Source organism: Cornus florida, unplaced genomic scaffold, assembly GCF_030987335.1.
Source record: "Cornus florida cultivar Cherokee Brave unplaced genomic scaffold, ASM3098733v1 CherokeeBrave_3.0.0_Hap2_Chr09, whole genome shotgun sequence".
NCBI classification, from domain to species: Eukaryota; Viridiplantae; Streptophyta; class Magnoliopsida; order Cornales; family Cornaceae; genus Cornus; species Cornus florida.
In genome coordinates, this window is record NW_026775579.1 from 65352711 (window position 1) to 65365729 (window position 13019).

The window sequence follows — 13019 nt, forward strand, 5'->3', positions numbered from 1 at the left end:
ATGCAACAGCCAAGTTTTACATTCTCTCTCTTGGTACATATTCTAGAGAGAGAGACAAAGTTTTGCGTATTTATATACTATTTGCTATACACAATGAGAGATGATTATAGGAGGGAGATTATTGACTGTTCAAACTATGATAGTAGAAGATAAGATAAACCTAGAATAATTCAATTGAGAGAAGTAACGGGAGTAGATAAACCCTTAATTTTTAGCATTGATCTAATAATGAATATGATCTTTTAAATTAAAACACAGTTAGTTAAGGTAGATAGAGTCCAACTAAAATTCTTGTCAGTATTAAAAATGAATATAATTGTTATTTTATTTATTTATTTATTTTGAATATTTTTAAAAAGCCTTAATGTCTATTTATCTTTTTCTAACTTTAAAAAATATTTTACATGTAGGCTTAATGTCTATTTTTCTTTCTCTAACTTTGTAATATTTTACCTGTAGCCTTAATGTCTATTTACAGCTATTGTCTTTAATTTTGGATATAGGTGTGCACGGGGCGATATTGATTTCCTATTTACAATCCAAGAACTTCCAGTGACCGTAAAGATGAAGAGAAATGGAGGTGCTATTGGTTTGGTCTGGAGAAGGTTATTTCCTCACAATTGCTTCTCAAAAGGTACTTGTCTTCCTACTTCTACTACTACTACTTTTCTCTCTCTAAACCCAAACCCATTATCGCATGTTCATTATACTGTTTCATTTCACTCTCATTCTTCTACTTCAGATCGTAAATCACTCACCCAGAAACCTAGAATTGGGTTTTACAATATTAATAATCTCCAAGACGCTCTCAATTCATTCAATCAAATGCTCCAAACGCGACCTTTGCCTTCTGTTATTGAATTTACTAAGCTTCTAGGGATCATTACCAGAATGAAACATTACTCTACTGTTGTTTCTCTCTACAAACAAATGCTTGTTTTGGGTTTCCCAGTTAATGATTACACCATGAACATCGTAATAAACTGTTATTGCTACCTCAATCGAGTCGATTTTGGATTTGCTACCTTAGGTGACCAACTTAAACGTGGTGGTTGTGCACCTGATGTCACTACATTCACCACCCTGATAAAAGGGCTTTTCTTAGAACATAAAATTGCCGAGGCAATGGGGTTATTCAACAAGCTGTTGAGGGAGAATGAGATCGAGCCTAATGAAATTATGTATGGAATAGTGATAAATGGTCTTTGCAAAGCAGGGAATACTAGCACGGCCATTGGGCTACTTAGTAATGTATAACACCATAATTGATAGTGTTTGCAAGGACAGAATGGTAGATGATGCTTTGGTCTTTTTCTCCGAAATGATTGAGAAATGTATGTTGCCTAATGTTATCACATACAGTTCATTGATTCGCGGACTTTGCAATTTTGGTCGATGGAAAGAGGCTAAAAGACTATTGAAGGAGATGGTGGATCTGAAAAATTTTCCAGATGTATTTACCTTCAGTATTTTGGTAGATGCACTTTGCAAAGAAGGGATGGTAAGAGATGCAGAGAGTATACCTAAAATCATGATTCAAAGAGGTGAGGGTCCTGATGTAGTCACTTACAGTGTTCTGATCAATGGATATTGTTTGCAAGGCCAGATGGATGAAGCAATGAAAGCATTCAATTCCATGGTGGACAGGGGAATTAAGCCTGATGTAGTCACTTACAGTGCTTTGATTCACAGATATTGTTTGCAAGGCCAGATGGATGAAGCAATGAAAGCATTCAATTCCATGGAGGACAGGAGAATTAAGCCTAATGTCATCACTTACAATACTTTGATTCACGGATATTGTTTGCAAGGCCAGATGGATGAAGCAATGAAAGCATTCAATTCCATGGAGGACAGGAGAATTAAGCCTAATGTAGTCACTTTCAGTGCTTTGATTCACGGATATTGTTTGCAAGGCCAGATGGATGAAGCAATGAAAGCATTCAATTCCATGGAGGACGGGGGAATTAAGCCTGATGTAGTCACTTACAGTGCTTTGATTCACGGATATTGTTTGTTATTTCATGGAGGACGGGGGAATTAAGCCTGATGTAGTCACTTACAGTGCTTTGATTCACGGATATTGTTTGCAAGGCCAGATGGTTGAAGCAATGAAAGCATTCAATTCCATGGAGGACAGGAGAATTAAGCCTAATGTCATCACTTACAATACTTTGATTCACGGATATTGTTTGCAAGGCCAGATGGATGAAGCAATGAAAGCATTCAATTCCATGGAGGACAGGAGAATTAAGCCTAATTTAGTCACTTACAGTGCTTTGATTCACGGATATTGTTTGCAAGGCCAGATGGATGAAGCAATGAAAGCATTCAATTCCATGGTGGACAGGGGAATTAAGCCTGATGTAGTCACTTACAGTGCTTTGATTCACGGATATTGTTTGCAAGGCCAGACGGATGAAGCAATGAGAGCATTTAATTCCATGGTGGACAGGGGAATTGTGCCTACCAATATTACTTATGACATCTTGATCAATGGATATTGCATGCAGATGAAGATTGATGAGGCCATGCATCTCTTGCGAGAAATCCCTCGTTAAGGATTGGAACCCACAATTTATAGTTACACAACCATGCTGCAAGGGTTGTTCCGAAACGGTAGACGTGCTGCAGCGAGAAAGCTTCTCAATGAGATGCAAGACGGGGGCCAAATTCCAAATACTCACACGTACTGTGTCCTGTTGGATGGCCTGTGCAAAAACGGCCACATTTCTGAAGCGTTGTCAATATTTCACATTTCTGAATTGTTGGTAGTTATAACGTATTTGTTTGGATCATTTGTAGAAGAATAACCATTGCAAAAGTATCTTGCTAGATAGTTTGTAGACATCATCTTTGAGTAGAATGTGATCATTTGACTGCAGTCACTTAAGGGATTGAATCCCCCAAAAAATAATTGTGCTTGAACGATTCTTAACATTTAATTTCAGTTTGTCTATTATGAAGGTGGAGCACTTATATACCTGATGTGTGATATTTGTCATTTTTTATTTCCGGAGTTTTAGCTCCGATTAGAAAAAGAGCAGAGAAACTTTCTAGTTATGAATCGTGTGACTTAGATCAGTAAGCAATCTGGAACTAATTGCAAATCCTTTGGTAAAGCCAATTGCAGAAACAAAGCAAACTAAAAATTAGATTCTTGCAGCAATAAAAATAATTGAAAACAACAATTCCAATCATGAAGCAGACAAGTTAGCATGAAATTTGTTTAAAACGAAATAGGAGTAGATAAACCCTTAATCTTTAGCATTGAGCTAATAATGAATATGATCTTCTAAATTAAAACACATTCAAAAGACAGTTAGTTAAGGACTCCAATAGATAGAGTCCAACTAAAATTCTTGTCAGTATTTAAAATGAATATAATTGTTTCTTCTTCTTCTTTTTTTTTTTTTCTGAATATTTTTTTATTAAAAAGCCATTGATTGTTAAGTTTATCATTTTGCCATTTTGAAAATATGAATTATCTATGTTCTCGTTATACCAAGAATCTCGTATAAACTCAAATTTGATTGGTTGAATTTTTAAATTTTATTACCATTAAAGTCTATGGTATAGTGAAAATGTTCAAATTTTCTTAAAGTATATTATTGTGAGAGTTAATTAATTTTAGATTTTTAAGAATTAATTTCAAAAAATTGAAAAGAGAATTTATTGACAGTCTGAATTGTGTACTTTTGTTCACCAAATATTCTTATATTGGCTTCTAACTGCAAACCGACCTTAGCTCAGTTGGTAGAGCGGAGGACTGTAGTTGGCATATTCCGAATGGCTATCCTTAGGTCGCTGGTTCGAATCCGGCAGGTCGGAATTTTTTTCCAAATTTCTTTTATAATTTTTTTTCCATTCAAATTTTCGATTCTAATTTAAGCTATCGACGATACTCTTCCGTCCCCAAATCTTTATTCTTCACCATGGCTTGGCGAATCATCTTCACTACCAGCAAGTCCAAACCCTCATTTTCACAAACCCTAATCATCCCCAAAACCCTTACTTCCCATCCTAACCCTAACATCTTCGCCGCCCCATTCTCCACCTCCTTCCTCATCACCAAAACCCCCAAGAAATTCAAAAAGAAACGCAAGAAGGACAGTCCCAGAACCAAACTGGTTCAACACCAATCCAATCTCATCCCACACTTCGAAACCATCCTCAACCGCGACACCCACTTCAGATTCCTCACCAAAACCAAAGAATTCCTCTCCAAACAACCCGAACACGTCCTCCGCCTCGACGACGCCGGCAAGCTCCACCGCGAGCTCGGCTTCCCCCGCGGCCGCAAAGTCCTCCGCTCCATCCAGCGCCACCCGCTCTTGCTCGACACCTACCGCCACGACGATGGCAAGATGTGGTTCGGCTTCACGGACTCCATGGAGGACTTGCTTCAGCAGGAGAGAGAGATCATGGACTCCATGGAGGTAGATAGAGTCAATACTGTAAGAAAATTGTTGATGATATCTGCGAATAAGCGAATTCCTTTGAGTAAAATTTATCATTGCCGTTTGTTGTTTGGTATTCCAGAAGATTTTAGGGATAGGGTTGTTAAGTATCCGAATTATTTCAATATTGTGGTTGAAAATGATGGGAAGAGAGTGCTTGAGCTGGTGAATTGGGACGCTTCACTGGCGGTGAGTGCATTGGAGAGGGAATTTATGGTGGATGAGGATCGGGTGAAGAAGGCGTTTAAGTTTCCGATTAAACATGGCAAGTCATTGGATTTGGAGGAGGGTGATGCTAGAAAGTTGAATTTGTTGAACACCCTTCCTTTGGTATCACCCTATTCGGATGGATCAAAGTTGGATCTTTGGACATTGGAGGCAGAAAAGTACAGGGTTGGGTTGTTGCATGAGTTCTTGAGCTTGACATTGGAGAAGAGGGCTTCTATACATCATATTGTGGAGTTCAAGGAAGAGTTTAGTCTTACAAAGCATACTTATCAAATGCTTTTGAAGCAGCCGCAGACATTTTACTTGGCTGGCACGGAGATGAATTGGGTTGTGTTCTTGAGAGATGCTTATGATGAAGATGGGGTTTTGATCAATAAGGATCCACAGGTGGTTTTTAATGAAAAGTTGTATAGATATGCACAGATGCAAGAACTGGATTCGGGTTCTGATGTTGTGACAAGATGATCTGCTCGTGGACTGTTTTGCGTTTCTTGTTATGGACTAATTCGTTAGGGGTACAATGTCTCTTCTGCTTCTCAAATTGAGCGATAGTCGTAAGCAATGATCGACAGCAGACCTTCTATTGTACATATGCAAGGTATCTTGGACAGATCCTTAACATTATTTTGCGCTGTTATGAATTAACATCATTATTAGTTCTTCTATTTTATTTTTCTTTCTCTGCTAGGGATATGATAGTTAGGTTACTTCCAGAATGGCACTGTTTAGAACTGACTCAGAAGATAAACTAGTGCGTGTCTCTTAACTTCTTTTGGGGGTGGCTTTGAATTCATTGTTTTGGTTTCTAAATTGAAGAAATGATATCAAATGTCCTATTTTTGTAGCTGGAACTAATTAGTTACTTGCATCATTTGTTAAATATCTCCATTTTCTGGTGACAATTTATATTTGCTTTAGGGTTGAAATGTCCCTGGATGGGTATCATGCCAATTAAAATCTCGACAATTTATGACTCACAGCATTTGGTTACTACCAGTTGTTGCTTGTCACATCACCAAGAGTTACATGAACAAAGACATTATCAAACCATGGTGTAAGATCTGTTTATTTCCTTGAATGATTCATTTACCGTCTGATGACACCGGTGCCTCAAATAGGGAAATGTCCTTTACAAGTAATGTTGCAGACTTCAAAACATATGTTATTTTTTGTAGCGAGGGACTATAGTTTTCCTTACATATTTGAAACCTTTTATGGAAATTCAGAAAGCTTGTAGGTTCCTGTAGATCATCACCGTGGTTATTACATTTATATTTTACATTTATTTTGAGCAGAAACTGTTATACAGTAGTATTTTGATGAACAAGAGTTGCAGAAGAAACTATATCGAGGTGATGGCAACTTACGGCTCATATTGGTCGCGTGGCCAAATGTTTTGAATCGACATTAGTTTGTCTATGGAAGCTAGTGCTTTTTCCCTAAATGTGTATGAATCTTCAGTTTCTAATTGAGTTCATCACCATGATCGACATAGATCCCAAAACTATGTTATCTAGGAAGTTTTCCCCTTTTATTGCCTCGGAAAGTAATATTAAAGAATTTAGAGAAGGAAGTGGGGTTGGGTGTCTAGATTTTTAACAGTAGGAATCTCAAGGATTGTTCAATTTCTACTATTTTTAGTGCTGTACTGGGGATTTTCAGTTTTGGGAGTAAGAGCAAAATATGTATATTAAACTACCCTAGCAAAGAAACCTGTTTTTTAGGAGGAGAAAAAGTATTTCAATAATAAACTCATAAGCATAACTGTTAATATTATCCTAATTTCTATTTTATTTTTTATACAACAAATGTGGTTACAAATTTGATTCAATTTTGTCTCCACTATATGGGTTGGATGGTTGGGTATTATTATTTTCAAATCTTCGGTTTTTTTTTTTTTTTTTTAATAAATAATTCTTGCTTGGATAGAACTAACAGAATTTGCCACATTAGAACTACCATTAGATTAAATCTATTCTTTAGATAGTCAGTAAAGATCTCACCAATCTCTTCTTCATTGTTATGCCAAAACTAATTATTATCCCCGATTCTCCAATTATTCATTAATACAAGTATTCCAGGCTTCCTTAGCTAGTCGATAAATGCTATCATTAGTAAGCCACATACTTTTAACCTAAATGGTTTTCTTTGTAATGGCATATCTACTCTGGTAGTGGTTATCAAAAAATTAGGGGCATGATCATAATCTTGAAAAGGAAGATGGGCCTCCAAGCTTTTGGATAAAGCCTTTTAACTAGTACTCCTATCTATTATAGTATTGACACAAACCCATCCAATTTCCCCTTCCTCCCACTCGGTTCTAGAGACCATCTTAACATAAACCCCATTGGTTTCCAACATCTCTGTTAGGATTTCTGAAACACAGTACTTCATTTATAAACAAGGAATCATTAGTCTTATCCCATACCAAGGCCCCAGTGAGCTTTGCCTCCAATAGTGCAAGGGAAAAATATTGCTTTTGACATTATCAAAACCAGCTTCTTCTTCTACGAAATTGATTAGGTAATATTCATTGCGTAACAAATTCAATCTTATCCTAATGTGCGTACCACAGTTCAATCTTATCCTAATGTGCGTACCACAGTGTCTGGCCTATGGTTTTGATGTTATTGAGATGTACCCGTTGTCCCCAAATTTTAGCAATGAGCAAATAATTCAACCTCTCATTCTCTCAACAGCAGCTCTGGCCAGCGACTTTCAAGCAAGGTGAAATTTCTACATGCCAATTAAGGTTTCCAGCATAAGATGTTAGGGTTTAATTTTCCAGTTTGGCTCTAAATACTCCTTGAACCAGTGGGTTGAACATCTAGAGTTCATAAACTTCCACCAAATTTTAATTAATACTCACGACCCATCTTAGGTGCAGTAGCTTTTGGAAGGATAGGTTTTGTTTGACAATGCATTGGGGAGATTGTTAGAGAGCTTATGGCAGTGTTATTGAAGGGCCAATGCGCACTAAGGCGCTAGAGGTCCTTTAGAGCCTAGGCACAAGGCGCAAGGCGAGGCTTGTGCCTGAGTGAAGCGAGGTGCACAATTGAAAAATTAAAATACTATTAAAGCATATTCATATTCCATATTAAAGGCACAAATGTTGTCAAATGCGCACATTGGCACACAACAAGCGCAAGTGTTGCGCCTTTATGAGCCTGGAGCCTAGGTGCGCCTTTAACAACACTAGATGGGAAGGAGCGAGGCTTCAATAGGTTACTTAAAAAGTCACCCTGTATCAACTAATGTTCTGAATGCCTTGTATCAACTATTTTAATTCCTCTGTACAAGTCTTCAAATACTACTGACAATTGCTATCTGTCATAAATCACTAATTTGAACTGCCCTTCTCTTTGACAGCTGGAGAAGATCGTGATTTCTTAACAACTAGGCTCTGAGAATCAAATCCTCTTTTGCCAAGATCGTGATTTCTTAACATGGGAAAACCAATGTCATGGTTTGGACAATTGAAGTTGGGGGATAAAAGGAGGTTGGAGATGGCTCAATCAATTTTCGGACCCACCGTCATATTGAAATGGCTGCGAAGCGCAATTAATCACATCCCCCTGAGCAGGTTGATAGATTCATGGACTATTGGCTAATTCTTGAGTATGAATTTTTCCTCAGGTGTATGTTGTCACTTCAAAAGAGGGAGGCAAATTAGGTGCATGAAAACAAGAAAACATTGCTTGTTTATTATATTATCCTTTCAACAAAGAGACACAAAAATATACTTGTGATAATGGCTTTAAATTCTGCATTGTCTATATGAGTTTTATGGTGTGTTGCAAAATGGTGTCTTGTCCCAAAAGACTGGTTCACCACATCACCAAGTCCTTTTGGGAGGATCAATGATAACTTGTGAATGACACATAAAATTGTCTTTCAACTGATATTTTGTTAGGGATCAAATGCTGGAATCACTGGAATTGAAAGATTGATCCTGCAATTGCTGCTGCATCGAATAAATCATTCTTGACGATTCTGATGATCCGGAAGAGGGCTCTTCGTCGGAGGAGGAGAGACCGAATTGATGAGGAAGGACTTCAAGTGCTTTTTCATCTCCTTAGGCTTTTCAAGGAAGAAGCCATGCCCAGTGTCCTTGATGACTACTAGCTCAGCATTGTCTCCCAAATGCCTGTATAACACACCAACCAACCCAAATACTCAGTGTGTGATGATTCTGGTGCGGGTTTCTTGTCGATGAAAAAAAAAAAAAAAAAAAATTTGATTAGATGTTAAAGATTAACCTTTTTAATCTGTGACCAAGTTCTAATGGGAATATCTTGTCTTGATCTCCCCAGATTATTAAAGTAGGCTGCAGCAGAAATGCAAATTAATGCAATATGCTATGTGATATGTGAAGTAAAAAATAATAATAATAAAATAAAGAATACTTAATCACTTGATGAAAACTAAACCTGAGGTATCTTGGGAAGTTCTGAAAGTTTTCGATCCTTAGGAATGGCACGTACTAACTCTTTCTTCTCCTCCATATATTCAGTACACATTACCTGCTCATAAAATTCCCACCAACTCACTTTTAGTATAAGGAAACAAATATTTTTATCAGACAAATAACAGACCAAACTCGCTTCTATATCATTTTTCATGTCTAAAATAAATGTGTTTGAATCCGTTTAGAAAACTAGTTACACACTGGACTCAAATGTATTTGTTTTTGTTGTCCATTTTTAACAGAAATACGTTACAGGTATGAAAATGGACGATGAAGTCACTTCACCAAAAAATATTGTAGGGTCCGAAAATACATCTTCTTGGCCAATCAAACAAAAAAACACTAAATAAATTGACGATTTTATCTGCATGTCAGTTTCTGATTGACCAGACCACATGGTCTGGTGCCAACCACCAACAACTAAATGCAATCAAGCCTATGATTGAGAATTAAGATAAATGTATTTGAATAAGAAATGTATCAAAATGGGCAAATAATAAAGCCCATTAATTAGTTAACCAACAACTAAATGCAATTAAGCCCATAATTAAAAGATAAAGAAGGCATTATTTGCATTTGGACCTTACATCAATGTAGTCATTAAGCAAGCAAGAGGGCATGAACGGAACCGGTGGCTTGACAAAAGTGTATCCCATCAATTCCCTCATTTTCTCCGCCGTCTGCGGCAGCAGAATGCTGGTGGCCTCCTCCAGGTCCGACACCTGGAACAATCCCGCCGCGAGGTCCTTCTCCTCCAGGCACACCCCGGCGCAGCATATCACCACCCTCTCCACCGCCTCCCTAAACTGCGCCGCCATGCTGTACGCCACGAACCCACCGTAACTGAGCCCCACCACGCTCATCCTCCGCACCGAGTTGGCCTCCATGACCCGCATCACGCACTGAGCCTGGAACGACTCGGACCGTTCCGGCCGAGTCGTGAACGAGTCGCCGAAGAACACCAGGTCCGGCACGTAGACGTTGAAGTAGGGGACCACAATCCGGATGACGTCGCCCCACTGCCACATTGCGTTGGCTCCGAGCCCATGTATGAGGAGCAAATCGGGTTTGGATTCTTTCCGGGTCTTGGGGACCCAACAGTGCATAATGGTACCATCGGCAAGGTCAAAAATGGTGGATCGGAGACCCGACTTGGAGAACACTGATCTTAAGCACCAGTTTCTCGACGCCGTTAAACTAAAGCACTTTGACATCCCCTTCTCTCTCTATCTATACATACATAGATACATATATAGAGAGATAGATAAATAGATATATAACCTCAAGACTGAGATTGGGCGAGAAGGGTTGTGAAACGGAGGGTAACAGAGTAATAATTGAATTGCAGTGGTGGGTCAAAAACAAGAGTAAAGAGAGGTGACTGGTTGGCACTTGATAACCAGAGACAGCTGATATATGGGACCAGTCGTATGGATCACACAGGTTGCATTTTTAATTGTTTGGAATTAAATAAAATAAAAAACATGTTCGATAAATTATTAGATGGTGTTCAAATTATATTGTCCAATTTAATCAAAATTTTGTAACCAAAAATAAAATCAAGTTATTATAGTCACCGCAGTATTATTATTATTATTTTTAAATTATTATTATTTTTTTTCGAAAGGTGTTATTATATTATTATTTTTTATATATAATTGTGAATGCACAAGTAATGACACGAAACGTAACGATTAAATAATAGTTTAGAGATGCTCAAAAAAAAAAAAATTTAATGGAGGGAATTCAGGCAAATGTTGCAAAATAGAGATTTTTTTTTTCTTCACCAAAGTAAAAGAAAGTGATCATAATTGACCCGGAAAGGGATAGCAAAAGTAAAGTTTGTTTTTGTGATTAATTCAATTCTTGGTATGGCCCACAATCTATGTGTACGTGGGCAACTCTCTACCGCTGATGTTTAATTTTTTTTTTTTCTATTTAATTATTTTTTGAGTAAATTATACCTCTTATAAGGTTTTCTATCATTACATGAAGCTCCCAAAATAAAAAGATTATAAGGATATATAATTCCGAATTGTTGCAAGTTACTATAAATATAAGTTATACCGGGAGCAGGAGTGCAATAGTGACAAAATATAAGTCATACAGAGTGAGCACGTGTAGAGTATGAGAGCAACAAGAGTTTATACATCCTTTTTAATTATGCTTATTAATATTCCTAAAGAAATGCAAACTTAGAGCCAAATATCAACATGTGGAATTTGCAAATGTCTCGATAACCAAGTGAGTTAATGTCGATTTCGACAAAAAATTAAAAAACATGTGAAATTTTCTATATAGCTTACACAATTTAACTTGAATTTTGATAACCCTAAAATTAAAAAGTTTCAAAAGGGAAAAAACATGATACAACTTTTTATAATGTCACCTAATCTATGAAGTTTTAACAAGCTCTTTTAATGTCAATTTATGACAATGACTACTCTCTGCATTCTTAGCAACTTTCAGAAGTCTCACCAAACTTGACCTAAAATTCCAATTTTTGTCTAGCAAAATTTATTATAATCATTTTTTTTTTTTTTTTTTTTATTTTACCCTGATAATAAGAAAAACAGCTATGCGGCATTTATAAAGAGCGTCAAAAATGGTCATATAAAGACAAATAAATCAAGAAGTAATAGAATAAAACTAAAGAACGGGCTCTAGATCACCAGCAGTTTATTATAATCATCTGCATTGTACTTTAGGCAAATGGATCATTATGCAAATGGAAATTTTAGGTAGAGAAATAACAATTTTAGCAACCATACTTCTTACCTGAGCAACTCGATTCATGTCTGAAAATTTTACAAGAATGGATAAGGTATCCAAGACTATGAGATGGGGCCGAGTTTAAACTTTAGATCCCAAATTTATTTGGACAGAATTTGAAAAAGTTTTAGTAACCCAATGAATCCGAAAAATCCGAATATAACTTTTATATTTAATATTAGATTATTTATAGTATCAAGAATCATGAATTCGTCACATGAGATCATATTATTACTATAATCTCATATTTTTTTAGGTAAAATACTATAATCTCATATTACACATAGTTTGATTGATTTTTATTATACATTTGAACGGTTTAGATGTATATATATATATATATTTTTTAATATTTATTTTTTAGTACCCGTGCGACATGGTGCAAGCTAAGATGCGATAAATTTTTTGAAACTTGGACTGTGCGCGGTTTAAGATGTTAAAAACTTGAGTTTGGCGTGCCCCTTGGCCTGACCAACCCACCCCTATCATATGCCAGTAAAAATCAAGAAATTTTTAGATGGTCCTGGTTTATTTGACACTTGGTGGACTAATTTAATGAAAACCCTCCTATCATGAAACTTTGTAATTTATTAATACACACTTGTGGGACTATTTCTCAATCCAAGAGTCTGTATTTAATTGATCTACCAAGTATTCATGGTTCACGACCATCTAATAATTTCTTATAAAAACCAAGCCAAATTTCCATGAGAGAGAAATTATAACCGAAATTGCGAGACCAAAATTCAAATCGATAATAACAATCTAAAATTAATTACCCTTCGAATGTATTAGATAAGATTAAAAAAAATATATATATATATATATCTTCATTGGTATTCATGTTAGAATCATTATCTTTTGCTAAAAAAATCGCAAACATTTCCCACAAATTGAAGATGGTTGAAAATAAAAGTAATAATAATAATAAACAGATAAAAAGGAAAAGAAAAGGGGTCTCATAATTGACCCGGAAATGGATTGCAAAAGTAAGCCTTGTTTTTATGATGAATTCAATTCTTGGGTATGGCCCACGTCTCTATGGGTACGTGGGCAAATCTCCACTACTTGTATGTTTAGATTTAGATCTA

At 36.5% G+C, this 13019-nt stretch overlaps 3 protein-coding genes and 1 non-coding gene across 9 annotated transcripts; 3 read left to right on the top strand and 1 right to left on the bottom strand.

Annotated features, from left to right (window-relative positions):
- The first annotated feature begins 1288 nt into the window (after positions 1-1288).
- LOC132272728 (pentatricopeptide repeat-containing protein At1g12300, mitochondrial-like) lies at positions 1289-2561 on the top strand. Its single transcript, XM_059773822.1, has 2 exons — positions 1289-2012; positions 2095-2561. Exons 1-2 carry the CDS (start codon positions 1289-1291, stop codon positions 2559-2561), a joined length of 1191 nt encoding a protein of 396 aa, XP_059629805.1.
- Positions 2562-3738: 1177 nt separating this feature from the next.
- Positions 3739-3831, top strand: TRNAY-GUA (transfer RNA tyrosine (anticodon GUA)). The gene is made up of 2 exons: positions 3739-3775; positions 3796-3831. It is a non-coding gene; the product is annotated as a tRNA-Tyr (tRNA).
- LOC132274164 (protein WHAT'S THIS FACTOR 1, chloroplastic) lies at positions 3764-8440 on the top strand. 6 transcript variants are annotated; one of them, XM_059775360.1, is made up of 4 exons: positions 3764-5286; positions 5377-5439; positions 5607-7415; positions 8058-8440. In XM_059775360.1, exon 1 carries the CDS (start codon positions 3936-3938, stop codon positions 5151-5153), a length of 1218 nt encoding a protein of 405 aa, XP_059631343.1. In that variant the 5' UTR covers positions 3764-3935; the 3' UTR covers positions 5154-5286; positions 5377-5439; positions 5607-7415; positions 8058-8440. The 6 variants fall into 6 exon arrangements, with proteins under 6 accessions (XP_059631343.1, XP_059631341.1, XP_059631345.1 ...); XM_059775358.1 differs by having other exon boundaries at positions 3764-5439; XM_059775362.1 differs by lacking the exon at positions 5607-7415.
- Positions 8363-10543, bottom strand: LOC132274165 (uncharacterized). The gene is made up of 4 exons (XM_059775363.1): positions 9744-10543; positions 9119-9211; positions 8948-9015; positions 8363-8835 (listed from the first exon to the last, which is right to left on the bottom strand). The coding sequence occupies exons 1-4, from the start codon at positions 10368-10370 to the stop codon at positions 8667-8669; spliced, it is 957 nt and encodes a 318-aa protein (XP_059631346.1). The 5' UTR covers positions 10371-10543; the 3' UTR covers positions 8363-8666.
- Positions 10544-13019: the final 2476 nt, after the last annotated feature.

Bases quoted from the DNA above. Each gene is read 5' to 3' on its own strand.
- LOC132272728 (XM_059773822.1), top strand. From the start codon at position 1,289: ATGGTAGATGATGCTTTGGTCTTTTTCTCCGAAATGATTGAGAAATGT. The intron at 2,013-2,094 runs GTTTGTTATTTC...ATTGTTTGCAAG, and splicing joins TGCTTTGATTCACGGATATT to GCCAGATGGTTGAAGCAATG.
- LOC132274164 (XM_059775358.1), top strand. From the start codon at position 3,936: ATGGCTTGGCGAATCATCTTCACTACCAGCAAGTCCAAACCCTCATTT.
- LOC132274165 (XM_059775363.1), bottom strand. From the start codon at position 10,370: ATGTCAAAGTGCTTTAGTTTAACGGCGTCGAGAAACTGGTGCTTAAGA. The intron at 9,212-9,743 runs GTAAGGTCCAAA...TTTTATGAGCAG, and splicing joins TGCTTAATGACTACATTGAT to GTAATGTGTACTGAATATAT. The intron at 9,016-9,118 runs GTTTAGTTTTCA...TTTCTGCTGCAG, and splicing joins AACTTCCCAAGATACCTCAG to CCTACTTTAATAATCTGGGG.